The sequence below is a fragment of the Psammomys obesus genome, unplaced genomic scaffold (assembly GCF_907164565.1).
Source record: "Psammomys obesus unplaced genomic scaffold, mPsaObe1.curated_primary_1811, whole genome shotgun sequence".
NCBI lineage: Eukaryota > Metazoa > Chordata > Mammalia > Rodentia > Muridae > Psammomys > Psammomys obesus.
The window spans coordinates 10,984,815-11,011,913 of record NW_026591598.1 but is presented as its reverse complement, the minus strand read 5'-3'; the positions used below and the strand labels follow the sequence as shown (position 1 = coordinate 11,011,913).

Here is a 27,099-nt window from a genome sequence, read left to right as displayed (position 1 = left end):
AGAATGCTGCTTTCGGATGCAGCTTTCCAGGGAAGGGCTGGAAGAAATAAGGAATGAGCGATCACTTGCTTATCGCTAGATGAAGCGCGAAAGGCTGGAGTGCTGGGAGTTAATGCAGATTACAGAGTTCAAGAGCTTTTAGAGGAGACTCGGGCGGGAAAACTGACACCTCGGTACACACTGCTTCTGACCCGGCAACCAAAAAGAACCCAGCAAACAACCTAAACCCTGCAGACTGAACCCCTAGGCCCCTCCCTCCACCAGAGGCGCTCCCAGGCTAGCGCGCTTGCGCTACGCGTGCGCACGCGCGCTCGTGCGCACAGGCTGCCGGGATGCCGCCTCTTCCCTCCCGACCTCCCAGTTTCCCGGCGTGCTTCAGGCCCGCCAAATGGGAGGGGGAGACGCAAGATGGCGGCAGCCGCGAACTCCGGCTCCAGCCTCCCGCTGTTCGACTGCCCGACCTGGTGAGTAGCGAGGCTGCTGGGGCTGGAGCGGCCTGGTGTGAGCTAGCCAGGGGAGGAGGGGAGGCCGCTTCCCCCCGCCTTCCTTCTTTTTTTTTTTTTTTTTTGCGATGAAATGGACGGCTTTAAAAGATCCTGGAATGATTGAGGGAAAACTGTCCGCTGTGAGGGGCCGGACGACGTGTGGAGGAGCCTGGAGCCGGGGCCCAGGCTCTCAGGAAACCCGAGGTTTGGGGGCTCGAAGGCGTTCACTTTAGACAGCTCTGGGGAGGTCAGCCGCTCGCCAGGGTGCTTCAGGCCTTGGCCCCTAACTTGCCCCAACTCTTCAATGGGAGCATCGTAACCTGGCCCCGGTGTTGAACGTCCCGAGCGCGCACGAGCTAGCTTCCCTACCCCAGCCCAACCTGATGCTGCATCCCTCCGTGACTGCTGCATCCTCCAGTGCTTACCCGTCCCCCGCGGACTGGGAGCTTCCTGAGGGCAGGGATGGCGCGGAACCATCCCCCTTGTTCTCGGTGACCAGACCAGCGCGAAGCCCTGTACAAAAGATAGCAGAAGTTATTAGAATACATCATTTTCATCCCTTGGGAAGTTCATAGGAGTAGTAGGATGATTTAGGCTTTGAGTGGGGTACGAAACGAATAAATGCGAGCTGCTTTGCACGGGCATTCATTCGAGTTAGAGCCCTTTCTGCTGTTGTGTCTCTTCATGGTGGTTAACATGTTACTTCTCAGTCTTCTGTTACATTGAGATCTTCAAGGGCAAAAACCCTTGCATCATTCTCAGCTCCTAGGCCCTCGTCCGGCACACGAGAGGATATTCAGAAAATATATTTGGCTTTAATGTTCATTTTAACCTGTTTCTGGAACAAATGGGCTTTTATCCAGTTCATTGTCCTTTTACCTACTGCCATAAAAGATTGGAGCAGAACTGTGAGATGGTTGTGTTGAATCTTCAATTAGATAGACAGGATATGTTTCTTTTGTGCAAATGTAAGGGTCCTGGGAGGTTCAAACAAGCAAGCCTAGGAAGCAAATGAATGTTTGGCTATTTTCTGGATTTAACATATCCATTTGCTTCAGCCTACAAATTCTTTATCCACACTGCTCCCTGGCTGCACTTATTTCAAATTTGGGCCAGCCAAATAGAGACTCTTTGAGATCACCTGCTATTACCTCAAAATCTGGTCTATACCAAGACTTGTTGACAGATGACTTGACATGCACACATCCCCCTTGATTGATAAAGCAAAGTACAGAGAAAAGTTTGATTAATTATATCTCTGCAGGGTACCACCACACCTGTATGTTTGAAACTGGGTTTTGTGGACATGATTTTGATTTGCGATGGTTCCCTAGTTATGAATCTCTGGTTTGGTATCAAAAGTTCATCGGGGGGGGGGGGGACAGCCTGCTGCCCCTCTCATCTGGACAGTGGTGGGTGTCTGGTGGGGCCTAAGAAAAGATGAGGTTTTCCTTACCATGTAAATGAACATTTGTATGATTAAATTAACACGCACAAAAGAAGAGTTCATCTGGGTAATAGTTTCTGCTTATTTTGTGATGAGAGTAATATTAATCAGTCCCCAAACAACTATTTTTATTGTTGTTTGTTTGTGTTAACATTTGTGTATTTGTGTCCATGTGTAATTCTGGCTGTTCTAGAACTTGCAATAAAAACTAGATGGCCTGGAACTTGGCAGTGATCCTTCTGGTGAAAATTCACATGTGTACTTCTGTACCCAGCAAAACAACTGTTTCATTCTGTGTTTATGTTACATCAGGAGTAGTAAATCTTATATTAAAACCCCAGGTTAGATCAGGCATGGTTGTACACACCACAGTATAATTCAGCACAGGGAAGATGGAGGTAGGAGGTTCAGATAGTCAAGGTCACCCTCAGATTCAAACCCCTAAGGTTTGAGCCTAGCCTGAGATACATGAGACCCTGTCTCAAAAAACAAGCAAGAAGAAAAATCCTCTTCAGGTTGACAAGACATACTTATACACTGAGCTGTTTTTTCTCTGAAGTGCATAGCCAATGTTAAAATGCAGGCTTGCTTTTTTTTTTTTTTTTTTTTTTCCCCTGCTCTAAATACAGATCCACAAAAAAAATCCCCTCTGGAATAATTGAATCACTTGGGAAGAAAGTGTTGATCGGGGAAAGAAGATCTAAGTGAAAAGCATGACATTTCATTTTGAACATGAACTAATTATAGGCTGGTAGGAGAGCCTTAATGTTGAATGGGACAGAGATTGTAAGGAACGTTTATGGACTCATTCTAAAAATCTAAAAATGCTTTTTTCACTCTTCTTTTTCAGGGCAGGTAAACCTCCACCTGGCTTACATCTGGATGTAGTGAAAGGAGACAAACTAATTGAGGTATTGAAATTGCAAGTGACTCACTTTTCCACCCCCTCTCCTTAGCTTTGTTTTCAGGACTATTACTTTTCTTTTTTGTTTTTATTTCTTTAAGATAGGGTCAGTCTTGGCTGTCCCAGAATTCACTATGTAGACCAGGCTGGCCTTGAACTCACAGAGACCTCCCTGTCTCTGCCTCCCAGTGCTGGATCAAAGGTGTTAACCACTGCACCCAGCTTGTTCTTGATTCTGTTTGTTTGTTGATTCAGTCTCTAGCACTGAACACGTTTCTACCACAGATACTCTGTTTTTCGTTATTACTCTCAAATGAAGTTGTTTTGTTTTGTTTTGTTTTAATTTTTTTTAATTTTGTTGTTCTTCAAGGCAGGATTTCTGTATGTAACAGCTCTGGGCTATCCTGAAACTCTGTGTAGATCAGGCTGGCCTCAAATTCACAGAGATCCACCTACCTCTGCCTCCCGAGGGCTGGAGCTAAAGGTGTGTGCCACAATGTTGGACTTAAATGAAGATATTTTTAACAGGTCATGAGCCTCAGGGGCCCGGATAAACTAGAAATCCACTAATTTGGAGTTTGTGGAATGCATAGTTTATAACGACTAAAGACATTTATGAGATAGATTGAGTGTAGCTTTTAAGCTGCTTCTATGAGATGCAGGATTAGTTCCTTCAATAGTATGGTTAGGTAGGGCACTTGCCAAAAAAGAAAATGAAATACAACTAGAGTTCATTCATTTAAAACTAAGGGAGAGGCCAGATATGGTGCCACATACTTTTCATCCTAGCACTTTGGAGTCAGGCAACAGATTGGAGGCTGTAAGGGCTGTTTACATGTTCGGGCCCTAGCTGAAAAACAAACAGACAGACAAACAGAATCACACACAAAAAAATATAATTACAGTTAAGTATTAAAAAGGAAAATTTAGTGGAATTACAGCCTCGGAGTTTCTAGAGTCACGTCAGATTTTAGAGTACAATGACTAGCTGTTAGATTATGTTAGGGTTTTGTTCAACTGGGTCTCATTTTAAAGCCTTGGTTGGCCTGGACCTCGCAGACGTCCACCTGCCTCTGCCTCCCAAGGGCCAGGATTTCTTTTATATTTGAGATAGAGTTCTGCTGTGGCCTGGAACTCACTATATAGCCCTGGCTGATTTCTGACTCATGGTAGTCCTAACCTGGTCTCCCAAGTGCTGGGATTATCTGAGTCACCATATCTGGATTATTGATGCTAAGATATATAGTTATTTACTAAGAACTAGAGAATAAGCTCACTGGCTTCATAGTTAGAAATTAGGGTGGTGATGGCACACACATTTAATCCCATCACTTGGGAGGCAGGGCCAGTTAGAACTCTGAGTTTGAGGCCAGCCAGGGTTGTTGCGCAGAGAAACCCTGTCTCATCGAAAAAAACAAGAAAGAGAAAGAAAGATTCAGTTCAAAGCTTTATTAGTGAGTGTAATTATTTTCTTCTTGGTGTATATAATAAAAAAAAACATGACATTTTGCAGATGTTAGCTTGAAAAGTGAGGGGTTGTTTTGGGGTGATGGCAAGGGAATTGGCCAGTCTTATACAGCCCCTTTGTCATGAGTTCCTTTATGAAAAACAAGACCAAAAAAAAAAACCAAAACAAAACAAAACACAAACAACAACAACAACAACAACAAAAAACCTCAAATGGTTGTTCAAGGAAATAATTAAAAATACCTGAAAAACCTCTTTTACTTCTGGTAGTTCTGTACATAGGGGGAAAAATTGTTGCTACACAGAATAGTGTGAAATTTGAAGACTTACAGAAATTTTATTTTGTGGGCTGGCGAGATGTCTCAACATGTAACTTGCTATACAAGCCTGACTACTTAAATTGTATCCCTGGAACTCATGTAAACATGGAAGAAAAGAACCATCTACAATTTTTTGTGTCCAATATAGACTCACAGAGAAATAATAATAAATTAAAAGACAAAGTCTAATTTGTTATTAGAACTTAGTAAATCTTTTTTTGCAACAAGAATAAACAGGCAAAGAGGCCCAGTGATAGCATACATTCCTTTGTGGAAGACGTTCATTCTCGGCGTCCCTTTACCTCGTTCAGCACTCTCTGCCTGCTGCTCTCCCTCTGCTGGTGACGTTTTTATCTTCCAGTGTGCTGAGTTGCATACCATCGTCAAAGTTAATAGTCCTTAGATATCACTATATGGCTCTTAAAGAAATACGTCTGAGATGTGTGTCCTTGTATGTGTGTCTTTACCTTGCCTTGCTAGCAATCAGACAAGTGTCTCCTGCTGCTAGGCAAGTGTCGTACTGCTCGGCTCCAGCCAGTAGCCTAGGTGTATTTGTTTTAAGGACTTAGATTTGACCAGCACTTGATACTAACCGAGCTATCTATATCCTCGTCTTTTTCAAAGGCTTGTGATATGTTGTGATAGTTGGGTTGAAGAAGTGCGATATTAACGTAAAAGCCATGAGTCTTTTAGGCCCAGTGTGTAAAGATACACCCTGAGTTATAACTCAGAGGCACATCTGGATAGTGATCAGTTGTAGGTAGCCAAAAATCACAGCTTTAGTAACCAGAAAGAATAGTGCATGATTTGTTCACTTTTAATGTACTTCCTTAATTCTAAGAGGTATGACTTTCCATTAAAATTCCTTTTAATATTCGGTGGTTGGGATGCTGTTGACAGTGAATGTGTGCCTATAGTATGAGAATCCTCCCTCTTTTTCTTTTTTTTTAATCTGTTATGTCTTCTGCACTCTAGAATCATTGCTTGTGACCCACCATGAGCACTGAGGAACTTTTATCTTTATAAATGAAAATATGAGTGGAAAATGCATTGAGATCAACCTGTGTACATGCTGCCTTAGAAGACATGGTTAATGTTGCAGACCTCTCTGCTAATCCTAAAGTAATGTTGGCTTTTAACAACTGGGCATTTTGGTTTTCGAGACAAGGCCTCATCATGTAGCCCTGACTGGCCTGTAATTCACTGTTTATAGACCAGGCTAACCTCACACTCACAGAGCTCTGTCTCGGCCTTCTAAGTGCTGAGTGCATTCCCCAATCACTGTTTTGAGGTAGGGTCTTTAGCCTGTTCTGGAACTTAATATGTAGCCCAGGCAGAGGCAGAGCTTGAATGTGCAGTGATCCCCCTGTCTTGGCCTCCAAAGTGCTGGTATTACAGGCAGCAGCTACTATACCAGGCTTCCAATGTTTTATTAGTAATATGAATCTATTTCTGTTCTGGTTTTGGTATTTGGAGGTCGGGGAGGTTTGTTTTTTAAGACAAGGTCCCAGAAACTACCCTTTGGCTGACCTGAAATTCACTGTGTAGACCAGACTGGCCTTCAGTCTATTGTGATCCTCCTGCCTCTGCTTCCTGAATGCTAGCAGTACAAGTGTGCACAGCCATAGCCTACCTTAATCCATGCTTTAAACATAACACGACTGGTTGGCTGTCAGGCCATTTTAAATCTAGGTCTCCACAGTAGCATGGCCCTGAAATGAGCTGTAGCATGGCAGGTGGGCATGGCTGGATAGGGTTCACAGAGACGATGCGCACACCAGGCTGCCTGAAGTGACTGGCTCTTACAAAGAAGCTCGGCAGAAGCTGTGTAAGCGCTTAACGGGAGGAGAGGGCTGGGTTCTTTAAGACTGTGACCCCATGGTACATACATATTGACTAAAAATATTTAGCCTCAGGTGGCTTGCCTTTTAGTAATAGTGGATTAAGGAAATTATATTGTAGAGGCTAAAAATGCTCAAACTGGGAAGGTCTAGAGAGATGGGCCAGCAGTTGAGAGCCCATCCTGCCCTTCCAGAGAACCTGAGTTCAGTCCTGGTACCCAGGTTGGGCAGCTTTCAACAATCGATAACTCCATCAGGGGATCAGACGCCATCTTCTGGTCTCCACAGGTACCTACTCAAATAACATAATTGCACAGAAGCACTTAAAATGAAAATAAACTTTTCCTTTTCCTTTTTTTTTTTTTTTTTTTTTTTTTTTTTTTTTTTGAGACTGGGTCCCACTATGTGGCTGTGACCTGGTATTTACTTTGTAGACCTCTGTAGCCTTCAACTCACAGATCTGCCTGCCTCTGCCTATCATTAAAGGCATTCAACACTGCCCGGCATTCTTAAATGCTCTAATTTAACTAGGCTTTGTAGTACATACATGTAATCGTCAGCACATAGGAGGTGAGGCAGAAGGATCAGAAGTTCAAGGTCATATATATAAAGTTTGAGGCTAGCCTGGAATAAATAGAATCTTTTTTTTTTTTTTTTTTTTTTTTTTTTTGGTTGTGTTTTTTTGGGGGGTTGTTTTGATTTTGGTTTTCAAGACAGGGTTTCTCTGTGTAGCCTTGGCTGTCCTGGACTCGCTTTGTAGACCAGGCTGGCCTCAAAATCATAGAGATCTGCCTCCTTGAGTGCTGGGATCACAGGCTTGCACCATTGTGCCCAGCTATGGAATCTTGTTTTTTAAAAAGGAAAGAAAAAATATTTAAACTGTAAAATCAAATAAATTTGAATTTTTTAAAATCATTTTACTTTAAAAAATTACTGCAGTGAGAGTGGTATGTTTTAGTATGCATCTCTAAGAATGGAAAGGATGTCAGTTCTGGGAGATTGTCCTTGCCAGTGATAGATACAATATAAAACTGGCGGCCACTGTGTTGCAGGTAGGTGCAGGCAGCTGCGGCTGCTGACAGGGCCAGAAGTTCTCCTGGTGAGATGTGGGCACTGATGCACATGTCCTGGTGATGAGTCTCCTCCCTGAGGTACAAAATAAACTCTGGATTTCTAGCCTTACACTAACTTCATTTTACGTATTGCCAAGCCTAACCCAGGCTAGCCTTGAGCCAGCTTTTTAAAATTTATTTATTATGTACACAGTGTTCTGCCTGCATGTAGACCTGCACACCAGAAGAGGGCACCAGATCTCACTATAGATGGTTGTGAGCCACCATGTGGTTTCTGGGAACTGAACTCGGCACTTCTGGAAGAGCAGCCAGTGCTCTTAACCTCTGAGCCATCTCTCCAGCCCCAACTTGGAACCATCTTGCCTTAACGTCTGAAGTTCTTTTTTTGTTTGTTTTGTTTTAGTCAAGGCGGGGTTTCTCTGTGTAGTCTTGGCTGTTCTGGAACTTGCTCTGTTAACCAGGCTGGCCTCAAACTCAGGGATCCACCAGCCAGGGATTAAAGGTTCGCATCGCCATGCCTGCCTTAAACTTCTAAGATAATAGTGCCAACATTCCTGGCTTCTTAGGGATTTTAGGAATATAGAGTGGAATGTGAGCAAGAGCTTAATGAGACCCTGTGTTAGTTTTGTTTTGTTTTTCAAAACTGGGTTTCTCTGTGTAGCCTTGGCTTCTCCTAGACTCACTTTATAGATCATGCTGGCCTTGAACTCAAAGATTGGCCTGCCTCTGCCTCCCTGAGTGCTGGGATTACAGGCATCACTGTGCACGGCTGAGACCTTGTGTTTAAAGGGAAAAAAAAAAAAAAAACAGCATATTAAATGAAGGTCATCAGGGGCTCACACTAGACTACTACATCTCTAGTGTTGGGCTAGAATTGGCAAAATAATTTCCTCAGTGTCCCTTACCTATAACTGTAGTTTATAACCGTCTACGACAAGAGTTGAGCTTTTTATAGAACATAATTCAGCTCAAAGAATGTGTGCTTTCTTTTTCTGCCCTTCCTGCTCATTTGCTAATCAAATGGTCTTTTTTAGTCTTTTTTCCATTTGTACAAGTGTTTGGCCTACATTTACGTGTACTGTGTGCATGTCTGATATATGTGGAGGCCAAAAGTCGCATCTTCTAGGTGCAAACTGGAGTTAGAGACAGTTATGAACCTTCATGTGGGTTTTAAGGATTGTAACTTGAGTCCTCTGTAAAATCAGCCAGTGCTCTTAGTCTCTGTGCCATCTCTCTAGCCCTCTTTCTTTGAGAAAGGCTCTTACTATATAGCCTTTACTATACTGGAACTCACTATATAGACCAGGCTGGCCTCCAAGTCTGAGCTGTCCATTGCCTCTGCCTCCTGAGTGCTGGAATTAAAGGTATTTACCTATCACTCCGGCCCTTGATAGAATTCTTATTTCATCAAGTAATGGTGGCCCACCCCTTTAATCCTAGCACTTAGGAGCAATGGCAAATAGATCTCTGAATTGGAGGCTAGCCTAGTCTATAGAGTTCCAGGACAACCAAAGTTACATTAAAAGAAAAAGGGTACAAGAATTCTTATCTCACAAGGAGAGGCTACTTGACAGCTGATAGAACTAAGAACACTTTGGGATTTGGTTTGGTTTGGTTTTGGTTTTTCAAGACAGAGCTTCTCTGTGTAGCCTTGGTTGTCCTGGACTCACTTTGTAGACCAGGTTGGCCTCACACCCACAGTGATGTGCCTGCCTCTGTCTTCCTGAGTACTGGGCTTAAAGGCATGCATCTTTACCAGCACTACACAATGCTGGTAGAAGATTGTGTTTGGATAGATAAAATGTAATTCTCCATCAAAAAGTGTTAGCTTAGCAAACTGCTCTGGATACATAGAAGCAGGCCTGTACAAAGAGCATTCTTAGAGTAAGTTTGTGCTACTCACTTGAAAGGAGTACCTAGAAATGCAAGACATTTTTTTTTTCCTGCTCGGTAGTCCAGATCCCAGTTCTTCAGCTGACAGTCCTACCCCGAAGACATTCTTGCTGAAGTTGGATGAGGCAATTGTCCTGGGGGAGAGGTCTGTCTTTCAGCATTTCAGTAGTGAATAATGTCCTCTGGGAGCCAGGGGTGAACTAATGGCCCAGTACGCTTTTATCTTTAACTGGACTTGAGAAGAGTGTATGCTGGCTGCTTAGGAGCCAGTGAGCATCCCATGTGAAAGCTGTTCCCAGTGTGGATCTTACCATGGTCAGGAGCTTGACTGGGGCAGCTGCTGCGGAAAGCCCTTGCACTGATCTTACCAGACCCTAGAACTTCACAGAACAATGGGAGATACCAAGCATTTTACCTACTCAAGATCCTCTACTTACATGATTGGAAGTTTTTGCTAAGCTTGCTTGCAGTAAAAGTGAAGTAATATTTAATTTCATATTTAGAAGCTGATTATTGATGAGAAGAAGTATTACTTATTCGGGAGGAACCCTGATCTGTGTGACTTTACCATCGACCACCAGTCTTGCTCTCGAGTCCACGCGGCACTGGTTTACCACAAGCACCTGAAGAGAGTTTTCTTGATAGATCTCAACAGCAGTAAGTGCCTGCCTCCCATTTTTTGCTCCAGGTGGTGGGTTGTGGGGGGGGAGACAGAAATGCTGTCTGGTGTTTGGGCTCTTGCTTTGGGAAACTTTTAAATCAGCTCTTCTTTATTTCTGAGATTCTGTTATTTTCCTGAAATAATTGACCAAGGAGAACACATTCTTTGGGGTTGCATAGAGAGAGAATAAAAATGGCATATAGGAACCCAGAGTACTGGTGTTCATAAGACCCTGGTTAAATGTGACTCAGTTTATGTTGAAATTGTGACTAGCATCATTGGTATGCAGTAATACAGGATTTTGAGCATTCATTATTTACAGTAAGTTCCTTATCCCTGATATACTTTGCTTTAACTGAATTACAACAATTTTAGCTTCACAAATACACTGAGAGTATTAAGATTTTAAACTTTGCTTGAAATAGTCTTCAAAAATGCAGCTGAGACTGGACTGTGTGGACTGCCTAAGTTTATTTTTTTCCCATGATAAATAGAGGAAATATATATATACACACACAGTCTTCTGCTAGGCAGTGGTGGCACACGTCTTTAATCCCAGCACATGGGAGACAGAGGCAGGCAGATCTATATCCATGCTTGATCCTCCCAATCAACCTAGCACACACAGACACACGCCTCCCAGTCTGTTTGCATAAGGACTCCGTCTGCCTTGTCTTACAGATATACTTATTTCATCTTTTTTTTCTTCTTCATTTCATAACATGCAGAATGCTGACATGGAAAATTTCAGAATCTCTCGTAGAATTTTGGCTTGCCTTGCATTGACATTGCATCTGTGTTGGCCAATCTGGTCTCCTGTCCTGGGGAAAAGCTAAAGCTAAAACAGCCAGCAGACCAGCAGTTTCATGATCCTTAGAGTTGGAGCTAGAGAGGGTTGGCCACACCGAAGTTTGCCTCGGACCTTGGAGAGCTGGATCTGCTAGGTTGGAGCCATTCCTGCTGGACCCAGAATGGAGCCAAGCCTTTCTGGCAGCAGAGAACAGGCAGTGGTTTTCATGTGAGATCAGCAGATGTGAAGGTGTGTGAGAGAGCAACTGAAGAAATTCAAAGCTTCCTTGCTTTAATACAAGACAGGATGAAGTGGACCCAGTGACATGTTCATCGTTAAAAGTTTTTTTTGTTTTTTTTGTTTTTTTTTTCTACAGACATAGTGGCACATGTCTGTATTTCCAGCACTTGGGAGGATGAGGCGGGAGAATCGGGAGTTCAGAGTCAGTCTGGTTGACATAGTTTGTCTGAGTCCAAACTGCCTACATAGTAAGTTGAAAGCCAGCTACATAGTGAGACCCTGTCTCAGAAACCAAGGGCTGAGGTTGTAGCTCAATGGTAGAGTCTTTGCCTAGGGTGGGCAAAACCCTAGGTTTGACCTTGTACTATAAAAAACAAAACAAGAAAGCTTATTTGTGGATATTCTGAGTATGCCATTATCATTTAGATCTAACCATCAGAAAACAAACTTGCTGTGCTCTGGGAGCTGATGTCCTCAGAGCCAGCGGCGGTGCTTTCCCTTCGGAGAGCACTTGCGGCTTTTGATTTCTTTCCTCACTGTTCTGATTTGGTTCTTCCCAGCACATGGCACTTTCTTGGGTCACATTCGGTTGGAACCTCACAAGCCTCAGCAGATTCCCATTGACTCCACGGTCTCGTTTGGTGCATCCACAAGGGCATACACTCTGCGAGAGAAGCCTCAGACATTGCCATCGGCTGTGAAAGGAGATGAGAAGATGAGTGGAGAGGATGATGAACTCAAGGGCTTGTTGGGACTTCCAGAAGAGGAGACCGAACTTGATGTAATTTCCTATCATTTTTGTCTGTCGGGACCCTTGTTGCAGTGTGTAGCTGTTCTTCCTAGTTTGAAATTACAATACTGTGGGCTGGAGAGAGGGTTCAGTGGTTAGGCGCACTGGCTGCTCTTCCAGAGGACCTGAGTTCAGTTCCCAGCAACATCATGGTGGCTCATAACCATCTATAATGAGATCTGATGCCCTCTTCTTCTGTGCATGAAAACAGAGCACTTGTATACATAAAAGAAAAGAAATTACAGTACTGTAGTAGCAGGAGACTCTTGAGTCTAGTGGTGAGCCCTGGACAATACATATGGCCAGCTGGGACAGGCTTCCCACTCTTGTTCCTCCAGGGGTGGTGTGCTGCTTCACTGGCTATGGAGGTGTTTTCCTGCTTTAGTTTTTGGGTTTTATGTACTTGAATGTTTTGCCTGCATATATGTATGTGCCAGTCAGAATATGGCATTGATCCCCTGAAACTGTAGTTACAGTTAGGAGCTACCATGTGGCTCTGGGAATCACACACAGGTCCTCTGGAAGAGCAGCCAGTGCTCATAACTGCTGAGCCATCTGTGCAGCCCCTGTTTTCTCTATTCTTGGGACTTTATTTGCCTTTTGGTCCAGTGCAGGAGTCACTAACGACATTTCATGTCTTCTGGTGGATAACGTGGAGAATCTAGTTAGCTGTGTCGGGAGAGTCTCTAAACAGTATAACTTCATACAACATTCACATTGGAGTGGGTGTTAGATGTTCTCATTAGGTAGGTTCTAGGGTTGTCTGTGGGAGACTGCCTAGGCACCTAAGGATCTGCATAATTTTGGTATCCGAGCACAGTCCTTGAATGTGTACAGACACACACCTTGGATACCCATGGCAGACTATAATTTCTATCATCACAGAAAGTTCTGTTGACTGACTCTAGCTTCGCAAGCAACATTTCATCCATTTAGCCTCTGTGATACTGACCGGACAACCCAGGAATCTGGAGAACTAGGCTGCTTTTGGTCTGGAGAGACAACCTAGTGGTTAGCAGGCTGCTGTTGCAGAGGACGCTGGGCATTTCCCAGCACACACTTGGTGGCTCACAACATTTCTGTCACTCCAGTTACAGAGTTGTGGGCACGCACATGCCACAGACATGCATGCAGGTAAAACATCCACATACTTAAAGTAGAAATGAAGACTAAAATACATAAAAAACTAGGCTACTTTTTTTCTTATAGATATGGATGCCTACATGGTCATACATTTTACAAATTTAAGACAAACAAACAAACAATTGTGATGGTGTGGTATGTCTATTCATGTAGACAAAATGCAAGTGAGGTTTTTTTGTTTTATTTCTTTTTTCGAGACGGGTTTCTCTGTGTATAACCTTGTCTGTTCTGGACTCACTTTGAAGACCAGGCTAGACTCGAACTCACAAAGATCCACCTGCCTCTGCCTCCCATAGGTCTGGGATTACAGGTATACGTCACTGCGCCCCCCTTGCAAGTATGTTCTTAACCAGCCCTTTGCCTTTACTGTTCCTATACACAGCAGCAGCTTCCCAAGCTTCAGGAAGAAAAACAACAGGAATTAACAATGTATAAGTCATTTTCTCAAGGGTAGCCTCACATCTATGGGCCTTGCTGGTTGTCACTCTTGTCATTCTCCCTCCAGGCCATTGTGCTTTCCTGTGTTTCAGTTCAGTGTGTTAGGTCTTGTCTGGGTTTTGGAATATCTCAAGCTGCAGTGCAGGTTGGAACAAGTCCAGTGGAATTGGAAAGAAGCAGAAAGCAGCGCTAAGGCCAAATTAATCATAAAATTGATGGTGATGTGAATGGAACTGGGGCCTGATGCAGGAGGGAGACTCTAGCAAAATATTAATGCCAAAGATTAAGTGCACTGCCAGGGTCCTTAAGAATTCTAAAGGAGAAAGTCGGTGTGCTGGCTTATTGTTGTGATTGCAGAAGTTGAAGCAGGAGGAGTGCTATAAATTTGAAACCATTCTAATTTGTGTAGATCTTGTCTGTCTTTGCCCCCCCCCAACACACATCACACATACATACACCCACACACAGACATACCAGCTATTGAGAAGCATTCAATTGTCTTTTTCATCTGTTTTACTTTAAAATAAATGTTATTGTTCTTCCTTGTTAAGTTTTCTTTCATTCTTGGCATGGAGTTGTGAGAGAGCGTTCCTTCGAGACCAGAAAGTAAATAACACACCGTCATTTCAAGGGTGCCCTGTTCTCACAGCCTTCACGTCCTTTCACACAGCACTCCCATAGTCAGTGAGGAGTTACACGTTCTCTCTATCAATAGACTAATTAGGACATTATGAGTCCTCTGAATGCAGAAGGCCGTCTCGCTGGCCTTGGGAGGTCAGCGTAGCTCCAAACGCCCTTTTGTCCTTTGTTTAGTATTTTCTCCATGAAACTCCCTATGTACTAATTTTCATCTTTACTGTGTGAACTTTGGTCTAGAACCTGACAGAGTTCAACACTGCCCACAACAAGCGGATTTCAACCCTTACAATTGAGGAGGGAAATCTGGACATTCAGAGACCAAAGAGGAAGAGGAAGAACTCCCGGGTGACTTTCAGTGACGATGATGAGATCATCAACCCAGGTGAGAGGTCGCCCTATGTCTCTTGATGGAAGGTTACGGTCTCAGGGGCAGGTACAGCCCCCAGGTCGTTGGGGCTAGTTTGTTGGGTCACTGTGCTCATATGTGAGCTCACGATACATTTCAAGTGTTCTGATCGATGGGTGATGCAGAGTGGCAGCCGTGCTCAGGGTGGACAGATGCTGCAACTTTGAAGTGCTACGTTCGTGTCTCAATACCAGTTATTTAAATGAGAGATCTGCTCTACTGACGGCCCACAGAGGGAGGGGCTGGGAAGGATCAGTGACGTGGGGGATTTTACTTAATTTAAGACAGCCTGGGTCTTCGGGGTATATAGAAACCAATCAAGTGTGCTGCCGTAATCCCAGCCCTGAGGACACTGAAGCAGGGGTGTGTTTGTTTTGAATATATACACCCTGCATGGTGCGTGTATACACATGTAGCAGCCATGGAGGCCTGGAACTGAACCTCTGCAGGAACAGTGAACATGATGAACTGCCTATTGAGCCATCTCTGCAGCCCCAAGGAGTTTGTTTTTGAGACAAGGCCCTTCACTAGCCTAGAAGCTGAGTAGCTAGGCTATCCAGCTCATATACCACAATGGCTTTTAAGTGTGTGTACACATGTAAAATGCATTTATGCTGCATGTGCATGATGTGCAGGTACCTGCCGAGGCCAGAAGAGGTCATTGGATCTCCTGGATCTGAGTTACAGGTGGTTGTGAGCTGCCTGATGTGGGTGCTGGGAACTGAACCCATGTCCTCTGCGAGAGCAGCACATGCTCTTAATAACTTGAATTCGGATAAATTTCTTTATCCTAATTTAATGTGTATGATTATTTTACCAGCATGTGTCTATACCACATGTATGCCTGCAGGGGCCAGAAAAGGGAGACAGGCCCCCTGGAACTGTACTTACAGATGGTCCATATAGCAAGTTCTAGGCCAGCTAAGAGCTATAAAGCATGACTCTGTCTCAAACAAACAACAGAGCAATAATGTATCACATCTTTTAGGGAAGCAGCTACTTGGCTGTGACACTAAGCTAATGATTGCTGTCACTCAGTCTTTGGTGTTGTGACTCTTAATATTCAGTGTGGAGTAGTGCAGTCACCTCTGCTTGGAGAATATTTAACAACTCTGACGTGGGGCCTAGAGAGATGGCTCAGTAGTTAAGCTCTTGCAGAGGACCCACGTTCCTTTCCTAGCAGCCCAAACCCAGCTGTAACTTCAGCTCTAGGGGATCTGACATTGTCTTACGGACTCTGGACACTTGCACTCACACTTGCACATACTCACACTTATATACAAATATGCATGTAGGCCAGCCTTGAACTCAGAGCTCTGCCTGCCTCTGCATCCCAAGGGCTGTGATGTGTTGTAGCCTGTTTGGCTCATTGTTATGGATTCCTCAAAGGCAGAGTGGTATCATGCTCTTTTGCATTGACAGCCAGTGCTTGGGGCTGGAGAGGGTGATGAAAGTAGATCCCTATCTACCTTGACAATCTGTCCTTGCAGAGTGGAGCCAGGTGCTCTCTAGGGTAGTGGTGTGTGTCGCAAATCATGAGAAGAAGCCCCTTTGCTGAGCTGGACAGACTCTCAAGTGAGAGACTCAGACCCTGGTCTGAGTCCTAAATCTAGCCTTGCTGGTGAACGAACAGCAATATATGTGGTTATGGCCACTTGTCATTTATTTTTATCACTAAAATAATAGTGTTTGCTGTTTTATCTGCCAGGCATCAGAAATGCCTGGAATAGAAAAGAAAATGGGGGAAACAAACAAACAGACCCTGGGAAGGCAAGTTCTTCTCTGTGCTCTAAAGCGCAGGCCTGTCTCTGGTTGCTTGGCTCCTCCCCTCCAGCAGATAGACTGGCCCAGAGCTGTCCCTCTTCTGAGACTTGGTCTCTTCCTCATCTGCCCAATCCACTTGCAGCGGCCCCTGCCTCGTGGGGTGTTGGGATGGCGTAGCACAGAAAATGTCAGCATTAGCTGTATTTCCCATTTGAACAAGCTGGTTGGTTGTTTGGTGTGCAGCTTCATCCCTGTTCTCCCAACATTGTTCTCCTTTTACAGAGGACGTGGATCCCTCTGTTGGTCGCTTCCGGAACATGGTGCAGACGGCAGTGGTCCCAGTCAAGGTAGGAGGCACCTTTTGAGAGTGTTTGCAGCGCCTGATAGCCTGGGCTCGGGAATCCACTCAGTTGTAATGCATGTACTCATTAGCAGAGTCCTGGCTTTGATCCTTGGCACTACAAAAAAATCCAGTTATGTGTAGATAGTTTCAATCAGTGCATAATGTTACAACATATTCTGTGTTTCTCTCCCTTTAAAAAAGAGTTCTTTTTAATTTATTTTTCTTTTTATTCTTTATTTTTCTTTTAATTTCCTTTTCTGTGCGAGTGCTTTAACTGCATGTATGTTGTGCACCACGTGCAGGCCTGGTACCCTGGGAGGCTTGAGGGGCCATTGGATTCCCTGGAGCTGCTATGTAGGAACTGGAGAGTGTCAGTGTTGGGAACTGATCCCAGGTCCTGTGGAAGAACAGCCGGTGCCCTCAACTGCTGGCGCATTTCTCCAGCCCTTCTCTGCCATTTCTTGTTATCTGGGAATACCCTTGCTGTTGCACCTGTGTCTCAGAAATCCTAGAGCAGCACAGAAGGACTTCAGGTGGCCGGACAGAACGCAGTACACTCAGTACTTGCTCTGGGGTGCTGTCATCTTCCCCGAGGCTGCAGAGAGGCCCACCTTCCTCTTGTCCTCTCTGCTGGCCCAGCTCAGGGTGAAAGGAAACATGGAAACGTTAGCATATGGCATTTCCGTGTCCTTTTAAAAATTGTTATGTACGTTTTTAAAGGTTCATGTACTTGTTTTATGTGTGTGAGTGTTTCCCTGCATGTATGTGTATGCTTGATGTGTGTGCCTGGTGCTGTCAGATGTCAGAAGAGGGGGTCTGAGCCCTTAGAACTGGAGTTTACAGGTGGTTATGAGCTGCCATGTGGGTGCTGGGAACTGAACCTGGGTCCTTTAACAACAGGTGCTCTTAACTATTGAGGTCTGTCTTGTTCATGCCCTTACTTTATGCATAGGAGTAGCACAAACTGAGGATCCTGCCTTGCTCTCAGGTTGGGTTTAAGGGTCAGGTGTGTTAGGAAAGAAGTAGAAGTTGGCAAGATGCCCTGATTCTCAGCATATTGAGCTTCCTGGTGGAGAGAACCGTCCAAAGGATGCACATTGCCCCTTACAGCAGCTAGACACCTGTTCCGGGGTGCCCAGAGTGCTTGCAAGAGGCTAAGCAGCGCTGGAGGGAGTTTGTTTTTAGTCGTTAGCAGGCAGTTGCCTCTGATACTAAAAGAAGTGAGTTCTAGACACTCACAGCCAGCTTTCAGAATCCACAGACGCCCGAATCAGCTCCACGAGTCCATGCTCACTTCTGACCTGCTCATCCTCCCAGACACGCTCTGAGCCTTGTGTTCTCTAAACAGAATCTCCTCCATGTTTACCGTCCCCAGCTCTTCTTCACACTTTAGTATCTCTTAAGTTTGTTTTTTTGTTTTGTTTTGTTTTGTTTTTTGAGACAGGTCCTCTGTGTAGCCTGGGCTTCGAGACAGGGTTTCTATGTGTAGCCTGGGCTGTTCTAGACTCACTTTGTAGACCAGGCTGACCTGGAATTCAGAGAGACCCACCTGCCTCTGCCTCCCCCGGTTCTGGGATTAGGGGCATACAAGTAAATTACTCTTAATGCTTACCACATGTTAAGTCTCTGTAAGCGTTGCTAGGCTTGGGGTGTAGCTCCTAGAGTGTCTGGGCTCAGTCCAGCAGTGCAGAAATAAATCAACATGTTATTCTCCTTTTGTGTAAGTAATAAGAAGAAAGAAAAGAAAAAACTATGTAGTCCCAGGACAGATGTTTCCTTATTCAGCTGTCTTCCATTCATAATGTTTTGAATCCACACATGTGGAGCCCATTTACCTTAAAGTAAAAGGACAAGGTATTTTAGAGTTCTAGCTTCATCTTTAAGTTAAAAAAATAAAATAAAATTTTAGGATTTTTTATATTTTTATAAAAATAAAACTCTAGAGCATGGTGGTGCCTATACTCTCAATACTTGGGAGATGGAGGCAGGGGGATCAGAGTTCAAGGTCATCCTCAACTGCATACTTTAATTCAAGACCAGCTTGGCTGCATTTACTCTTTCTCAGAAATGGCAGGCAAGATGGTCTAGTGGGGAAAGGGCATCTTGACAAACTTGGCGACCTGAGTTCAAACCCAGTACGTGTGCACACAAAATAAATAAATTTCTGGGTGCAACAAGAAAGAGTCCCATACAGACCGGCTCTTTTCATATCTGTGGCTTGGTTGAGAAAGTAGAGTGAGCTTACTTTCTGCGGGACTCCACAATCCAGACGCTTCCCTTCCGAGCTCCTTTCTGTCCATTCTTCTGTAATGTTCTGTTGTTAACATACAAAATCAGCAGGTAGGTTCATGTCAGCCTTACCATGTCATCATATGTACATGCATAATAAAACATGCAGGTTTTATGTGTATCAGTTAAGTTTTAGCATCTGGGTGGCTGTGTTTAGCCACCACGCCAGTGAGACAGACCAGGCACTCCCCAACTCTTCAAAGCTAATCTGCTCAGCTCAGGCACTACTGATACAGATCCCTGACACAGATTTGATTACTCCTGGGTTGTTTAAAAATTACACACCGGGTCTATTCTCTCTCAAACCGCCGTCCGTCAATCATGGATCAGGTAATGCAGTTTGTTGAGCCAAGTCGGCAGTTTGTAAAGGACTCAATTCGGCTGGTTGAAAGATGCACCAAACCTGACAGAAAAGAATTCCAGAAGATTGCCATGGCCACACCAATAGGATTTGCTATCATGGGATTCATTGGCTTCTTCGTGAAACTGATCCATATCCCTATTAATAACATTATTGTGGGTGGCTGAGTCCTTTCTCATCATGGGAACTACTAAACTAATGAGAGTGTGATGAGCTCATGAAGTAAAAAGCTGCCTGTGCTTTGTGTTTTTCTTTCCTTTCCTCTTCCCCATGAGGTTTTCTATTTCTAAATTAAAATAATTTCAAAATAATAAATAGATAGATAGATAGATAGATAGATAGATAGATAGATAGATAGAGATTACACACCGAAGGCCAGGCAAATGTAGTGGCCCACACCTTTAGAAGGCAGAGACAGGTGGATCTCTGTGAGTTCAAGACCAGCCTGGTCTACATAATGAGCTTCACTGCAGCCAGAGCTATGTAGAGAGAGCCTGTCAAGGGGGTGGGGGCGGGGTGGTATAGTGGTGATGCCTGCTCGTTGTTCCAGCTAGCTAGAAAGCTGAGACAGGAAGATTGCTTTGGTTCAGAAGTCACAGCTGTAGCACATGGTGCTAACTAAGTGAACATGGTGACTTTTTGGGCACAGACTAAGTCACCAGCGGTGACGTCCCAGCTGGAGGTCAGCACCGATTAGCAATGAGATGGTGCTGCGAGTGGCCTCCGCAGTACGCTGAGCTAAGTTTCCAAAAGCAGGGCATGGTGGTGTACGCCTTTAATCCCAGCGCCTAGGAGGTAGGAGCAAGCGGGTCTCTAGGAGTCTGAGACAGCCTGTTCAACAGAATGACTTCCAGGGCAGCCAGTGCTGTTACACAGAGAAATTTTGTTCGGGAGGTAAGCAAAAAGAAAACAGTTTTCAAAGGACCTGGCATCCAACTTGGACTCATCACTTACCACTTTAATTTCCTACTCGGCATCAGTCTAAGAGAGGATGGTGTTTGCCCTGTGAATAAAGAATGGTCACTTCTTTGTTTTCTTTTTAGTTATGTGCATGTGTATGTATCTGTGTGTGAGAATGTTCATGTGAGGATTTGAGGCCAACCTGGTCTACAGTATTGTTAGCATATAGGCCATTAAATATATTAGTACAAGTATAAGTTCCAGGATAACCCAGAGCCACATAAGAGACTCTGTCTCAAAAGAAGAACCATTGTTCAGATGGCATCAGACCCTGAGATTTCTGAAATGGGCTGGGCTACTCAGTGGGACTTCTCCCAAATGTTGGTTTTCTGTGGCTAGAATGGAAAGAAACTAGGGCCTCACCTCATCTCTCTTGTTTTTCCCCTCCCTATGGCAAACCACAGAAGAAGCGGATGGAGGGCTCCGGCTCCCTGGGCCTGGAGGAGTCGGGGAGCAGGCGCATACAGAACTTTGCCTTCAGTGGAGGACTCTACGGGGGCCTGCCCCCGACACACAGTGAGACGGGCTCCCAGCCTCACGGCATCCACGGGACAGCACTCATCGGCGGCCTGCCCATGCCATATCCCAACCTCGCCCCGGACGTGGACTTGACTCCTGTTGTGCCATCAGCAGTGACCATCAACCCCACACCAAACCCTGCAGTCTATAACCCTGAAGCTGTAAATGAACCCAAGAAGAAGAAATATGCGAAGGAGGCTTGGCCGGGCAAGAAGCCCACACCTTCCTTACTGATTTGATATTTTGGTTATGGAGAGGGTGGGGATGGGTGGGAGCGGGTGGAGGGGTGACAAGGGGAGCTAATGAACTAGGGAGAAAACTTTCCATGTGTGCAGTATCGTCTTTCAGAAAGTCTCCTGGGGTCCTAACCATATACTGAGGCTAGGGGTGGGCCTAAAGTACCAGTAAAGACCTGAGTCAGAACGCTTGAATCGTCAGAGAAAGGCTTCCTGGGTCCTCCTGAGAAGGCTGCCCTGCTGCTCTCCCTGTGCCGCCTCTGTTGTATGTGAAGTGGCTCACAGGTGGAATCAGAGCTATGGAGGGTGGGAGCCTCATTTGCATTCACTTCCCTCCCTTGTGAGTCTCAGATAGCAAAGCTGTTGCCATGGATTCCAGGCTCTTTGACGTTGTTCATTTAAACCAAGGTGTAAACTTAAGTGGTTCCCTGGTTTTGAGGTCCAATAGTTAGGCCGTTCTCCTCTGTCCTTTCTGCTGGAGTGAGACCATTTTGAGTTCCCTTCGTCTGTGGCCAGTGTCATGGGCACAGGTTTATGGGTTTTACCATATTGTTGGACTTGAGCTCTTTTCCTTGTCCACACTGGATACTCCACTTGCCTAGTTCTCATTTAGTTCAAGTACTGCCCTCCCTGCTGTGGCACGCCTTCTGTGTGTGCCGTGAGGCGGTTTCTTGTGGAATGACCAGCCGGGCAGTTCCATTGAACAGGGAGACTTTGCAAGGACCAGGTTTGTGGTAGGAGGACATGCTCAGGTGTTGTGTGGAGGCTCCCCTGAAACCCCCACAGAGAGTTCTGGTTATTCAGAGCCCTAGGACCTGGCTAACAGGAGACAAGGTAGGAACCATTGTATGAGCTTTGTACAGATTTGTACATTTGTGTAATAGGCCTTTTCTGCTTTAAGTGTAGCTTTTTACCTGTAACCTTTATTACATTGTAAATTAAATGTAACTTTTGTCATTTGGGTGCGGTCTTGAGTCTTGTTGCCAGAGGACACTTGTCAGGGAAATGACTGTTGTCCTGGGAGTCACCGCTCTGCCTCCTGTGAATTAACACAAATAAAAGTAGCCCCTAAGAATGCAAAATTCTCATAAGACATTCTGATCCCCAGGCTGAGACCCCAAGGTCCAGGCTTGAAGAGTGCCTACTGCCCTTTGCAGAGTGGCGGCAACACTTAGGGCTGTATGTCCTGGAGTCTCATTCACTGTGCTTCTAGGAAGGGTCCGAGGGCTTAGAGTCATCATTGGTTACCAGTTCAGGCCAGCCTGCTCAACACAAGCCCTCAACAACAAAACCCAGGGTTAAGAGAATTAGCCTTCTAAAGAGTGTAGATCTGTAAAACCGTAGCAGGCATGATTGGCTTCTCCAGTCTGTACCAGGTAAGTGTTCACCTCATGAAGATACCTTTTTGCAGAAGTCATCCGCCGAGGCAGCCATTCACTGTGCTTTGCCTTCTTTCCCAAGGAGAATCAGCTCAGAGATAAGCTTGTCTGTGATCATCATGGGGAAGTGAAATTCTCAGTACAGACTTTTACGTGGCTGCTTGGGCAAGGGCAGTAAGTATTCTAAAGACATCTAGTGGGGCCCCTTGAGATGGTTCAGTGGGCAAGGCGCTTGTCCAAGCCTGGTGGTAGGAGTTTGATCCCTGAAACCCAGTGCAACAGTTGTCCTTTGAAATGCACACAATGCTATGAGCATTTGGGCATGTGCCCATAAGCACAGATATGTAAAAAATTTAAGGCCAAGTTTGGGAGGCAGATTTCCACAGAATTCAAGGCCAGCCTAGTCTATATACGTTCCAGACACCTCGAAGCTCACCTCGAAGCTATTAACACCCTGTCTCAGTATTTGTTTTGTTTTGTTTTTTAAGGCAGGGTTTCTCTGGGTAGCCCTGGTTGGCCTCAAACTCATAGATGCTTTTTCCTCTGCCTCCCAAGTGCTGAGATTAAAGGCATGTAATACCACCACCTAGCTCAAATATTGTTTCTCTTTTTGTTTTTGCTTTAGATTCATTTATATATTAGGTATACACTTGTGCACACCAGAAGAGGGGACTGGAACTCATTTTAGATGGTTGTGAGCCACCATGTGGTTGCTAGGAATTGAACTCAGGACCTCTGGAAGAGGTGGCAGTGCTCTTCCCCTCTGAGCCATCTCTCCAGCCCCCGTGGTTTTTTGTTGTTAAAGAAGTATAAAAGACTTACTCAGATATTTTGGAAACTCCAGAAAAAGGTGTGCATGTGTCACCTCACCCAGACCAGGGGACAGCTTCCTGGGGGAGGTTTCAAGTTGGGCAGTGTGACTGACCAGTGGTGCTGAAATAACACCCTAGAAATGGGTAAGTTCCGGCCTCTGTCTTTCCCAAGTAGGGGACAAACATGTTCTAGAACACCCCCACGACCAAAGAACCCTGGCATGTGATGGGTGACAAACAGCCTGTGCGCCCTGAAGCGAGCTTATACCGGCGCAGGGCATGCAGTACCAGATCTCACCAGCAGGAGGGGCCCTGCCTCCACCGTCGGAATGATTTCCCCAAGCGTTGCGGTTCCTAAGGCAACTGCACCCTGCCAAGTGTGTTCTGGAAATGGGGGCTGCTTCTCTCTGTCCCTCAAGTCAGAAAGCCAAGGACCACCTGGACATCTTGAAGAGAGGTGTATCCACGGGGTGTGGGGAGGAGCCGGGCTCTGAGGGTTGGAGGGCCGCTGAATCCAGGTAACCCACAGGAGAGTGAGCCGGAGCGGAGGACAGGCGACAGGGAAGTGGCCGGTGAAGGCCTGAGGAGCAGGTGAAGTTCATAGTCTACTAGGCTGGCTGTCACTGAGGACGATGAGAGGCCTTCGGAGTTCTCTAAGCAGAGACCCAACCAGACTAGCTGAGGGCAAACGGGACTAAAGCAGATTCCCTAGGGAAGGGGAAAAGACCCAGCGGGCACAGCAGAGCAGAGACGTGGGCACGGACTGAGGTAGCCACTAAGGACGTAGAGTCCAGGTGGTTTTGCTTTGTTTTCCTGCATTGTTAGTTTTGTTTTTGTTTTTGAGAGCAGCATTCCGAGACTGTCTCCTGTCCTGGGAATAGAAAGGGTAGTAGCAGCAGCCAGGAGCTGCCCTGTGCCGTGGTACCACCTTGGCCTGTGTGGGCTAAGTCTCGAGGGATCCATCTGGAAAGTGGGGACGCTTTTCCCTCCTCCAGGTTTGTTGGGGGCAACAGACAATGATGTGTTCTGAAGGCCACTCATCTTCCTGAGTGACAGCCAGCCTAGTGTTCCTCAGGCTTTCACCCATCACCCTTTTCTCCACAGGTTGCTTTTGGTCCGCTCTGACCATGATGGGTCCTCACACAAACAGGGCCGCTCTGGGCCATCTGAGCACAGGCCAGGCGTGAAGAGTCTGTTTGGGCCCAGATGATTTGCAGTTGCTCTCTTGGATGATGTCTACGAGGAAACATCACCCCTACAGGGTGAAGTAAGGCCACAGCGACAGCAGGGACATGGAAGAACAGAGAGCCTGTTGGCCCAAGCTCTGCTGGTGATGACATTCTAGTGGCTAGCTAAACTACACAAAAAGTACTATGGAAAAAAATATATTTATATGTATTTTTTAAGGCAGGCTCTTACTATATACGACTAGCTGAGCAGAACTAGCTATGAAAACCAGGCTGGCCTCAAACTCAGGGATACTCCTGCCTCTGCTTCCCATGAGCGCTGGGATTATATATAGGCGTGCATTACCATGCCTCACCAAAACCACACCTAGCCAAAATGGTTCACTTTTAACGTGAACCCAGAGTCTTATGTCTGTGTCTCCTGTTACCCTCCTTTCCAGGTATCTGTTGTGCCCATGGCTGTACTGGCCATGACACCCGAGCAAACTTAGCAGCTCCTAATTGTAACAGGGCCCAGACCTTAGCGCAACTGACTCCATAATGGAAGTGTCCCTCAGGTTGTGAAACTCAGCATATAGTTAGCACTGCCTGCCAAAAATGAAAACAAAGACCTGATCCATCCGGGAAACAGGACATGGTTTTTGTGCTAAAATAAAAGTTCACCCTGAGGCCTGGAGAAATGGCTCAGAGGTTAAGAGCATTGATTCCTCTTCAAGAAGATCTAAGTTCAATTCCCGAACATGGCAGCTCACAGCCATCTATAATTCCAGTTCCAGGAGGTCCCAATCCCCTCCCCACACAGACATATGCATGCAAAACGCCAGTGTATATTAAATAAAAAACAAACAAACAAACAAATAAATGCCTAGTCTGAAAAAGGCTCAGGGTACATTGGAATCCCTAACACTCAAACTAGTCACTGGCCAGCTGATACTTTCTATTGGTTTAAACTCATGTCTGAGCAGTCTTCACTGGTGAATACCGCATAACACTAACCTGCCCACAAAGATGGCTTCCTTGGAGAAAGACTGTCATTCTATTGTCATTTTGTTTTACTATATTACCTAAGCTGGCTTCAGTCATCCTCTTTCCCTGATCTCCTGAGTAAAGGGGACTCCAGGTGTGCCACTGTGTCCAGCTAAGGCTGAGATCTGAAGGGCATCCAGGTCCAAGAGTGAAAAGTAGCCCATGAGCCTATGGTTCAAGGGCAGAAAGAAAGTATTCCAGGATTAAAAACCTGTGCTTCAGTCGGACATGGTGGTACAAGCCTTTAATCCCAGCACTCGGAGACGAGACACAGGCAGTCGGATCACTGTGAGTTCAAGGCCTGCCTGGTCTCCAAAGCTAGTCCAGGACAGCCAAGGCTACACAGAGAAACCCTGTATCGAACCCCCTTCCCCCGTAAAAAACAGCATGTGCTTCAAACTGAAGAGATGGATTAGTGGGTAAAGGGCTTATAGTTCAAGCATGAGGACCTGAGCTTAAATCCCCATCACCCATGTCAAAATCCACACTATAGCCCGAGTGCCTCATGTGAAGACAGGTAGATCTCGGGGGCTCACTTGTCAGCTAGTCTACTCCAAACCCTTCACTGAGAAAGTGTCTCAAATACTATGGTGAAGAGGGCTGGAGAAACGGCTCAGCAGTTAAGAGCATGTACTGCGTTATCAGAGGACTCAATATGACTTCCGGCAGACACATCAGGCAGCTCACAACTGCCTATAACCACAGCTCAAGGGGATCTGACACCTCTGGCCTCTGCAGACACACACACACACACACACACACACACACACACACACACACACGTACCTTTAAGATAGAAAGGGAGAAAAAACATGGAAGCCTGTCAAAGGGCCTAAAGAGATTATGCTGGAAGAAAGCAGGAAATGAGACTACAGTGCCGCCTGCAGCCAGGGCCAGCTCCCATGGAGCCATGCTATCAGGTGTTAGAGGTCGGTCAGATGCTGATTTCTGTGCCCCAGATCTGGTTGCAGTCCTGACATGGGCATTGCCAATTTTCGCTGGTTGGTTAATAAAAAAGCTGAGCAGCCTATAGCTGGGTGAAGGGACAGGGAGGTTGGACTTCCATTGCCAGTCTAGGAGTCTCAGGTAGGGACAATGAGGAGGAGGAGAAGAAAGTAGAGAGAGAAGGAGGAAGAGGTAGAGAAAGGACCGTAGCCATGAGGAGCTGGCCATGAGGACTGACCTGATAGAGCAAAAGCAGACCAGGCAGGACCAGTATGGCAAGTAATTCAGGGCGTGTGGCTGGGAAGTAGCCAGACTAGCATAGAGGGTTAGAACAGATGAGTATCTGCTCGGTTATAGAGCTGAAGGCTTGTTGAATAATCTCGTAGGCCTCTGTGTCAATTATTTGTGAAGCATGAGCAAGTGATCAGAAAAGGCCCCCTGTCATCACTCTGCCCAGTGGTAGTTAGGATGTGTTAGCTTCTAGACAAAGAACAGAGGGGACCCGAGGTCAGAGCTTCTGTTCTCTCAGGAACAGCCAGAGTGATCAGGGTGAGGCCTGTGCAGTAGCAAGGCTGCTGGTCTCACTGGGGGAGGGGGAAGTGAATTTCCCACCCCAGTGTTACAGTTAGCTCTTTTAAGTGAGACTGTTGGTATCAGAAGATGCCAACGTGTTACGGCCCTTTGGCTAAGCCACTGTATTACCCTCAGAGGTGCAGGCAAAAGCCCATGCCTCTGCTTTCA

The 27,099-nt window shown here is 45.6% G+C and overlaps 2 protein-coding genes and 1 non-coding gene across 3 annotated transcripts; all 3 read left to right on the top strand.

The window, feature by feature from the left end:
* The first annotated feature begins 346 nt into the window (after window positions 1-346).
* On the top strand, window positions 347-21,968 carry Ppp1r8 (protein phosphatase 1 regulatory subunit 8). The gene is made up of 7 exons (XM_055611433.1): window positions 347-464; window positions 2,783-2,843; window positions 9,934-10,087; window positions 11,682-11,902; window positions 14,369-14,513; window positions 16,584-16,648; window positions 20,659-21,968. Exons 1-7 carry the CDS (start codon window positions 409-411, stop codon window positions 21,010-21,012), a joined length of 1,056 nt encoding a protein of 351 aa, XP_055467408.1. The 5' UTR covers window positions 347-408; the 3' UTR covers window positions 21,013-21,968.
* On the top strand, window positions 5,200-5,364 carry LOC129680037 (small Cajal body-specific RNA 1). Its single transcript, XR_008720632.1, has one exon. It is a non-coding gene; the product is annotated as a small Cajal body-specific RNA 1 (non-coding RNA).
* On the top strand, window positions 18,898-19,609 carry LOC129679929 (protein transport protein Sec61 subunit gamma). Its single transcript, XM_055611434.1, has one exon. It carries the CDS (start codon window positions 19,255-19,257, stop codon window positions 19,459-19,461), a length of 207 nt encoding a protein of 68 aa, XP_055467409.1. The 5' UTR covers window positions 18,898-19,254; the 3' UTR covers window positions 19,462-19,609.
* Window positions 21,969-27,099: the final 5,131 nt, after the last annotated feature.

What these genes read in the sequence shown, in the direction of transcription:
- Ppp1r8 (XM_055611433.1), top strand. Translation starts at nt 409, where the DNA reads ATGGCGGCAGCCGCGAACTCCGGCTCCAGCCTCCCGCTGTTCGACTGC. An exon ending in CTGTTCGACTGCCCGACCTG is followed by an intron (nt 465 to 2,782) that starts GTGAGTAGCGAG and finishes CTTCTTTTTCAG; the next exon opens with GGCAGGTAAACCTCCACCTG. An exon ending in TGATGAGATCATCAACCCAG is followed by an intron (nt 14,514 to 16,583) that starts GTGAGAGGTCGC and finishes CTCCTTTTACAG; the next exon opens with AGGACGTGGATCCCTCTGTT.
- LOC129679929 (XM_055611434.1), top strand. Translation starts at nt 19,255, where the DNA reads ATGGATCAGGTAATGCAGTTTGTTGAGCCAAGTCGGCAGTTTGTAAAG.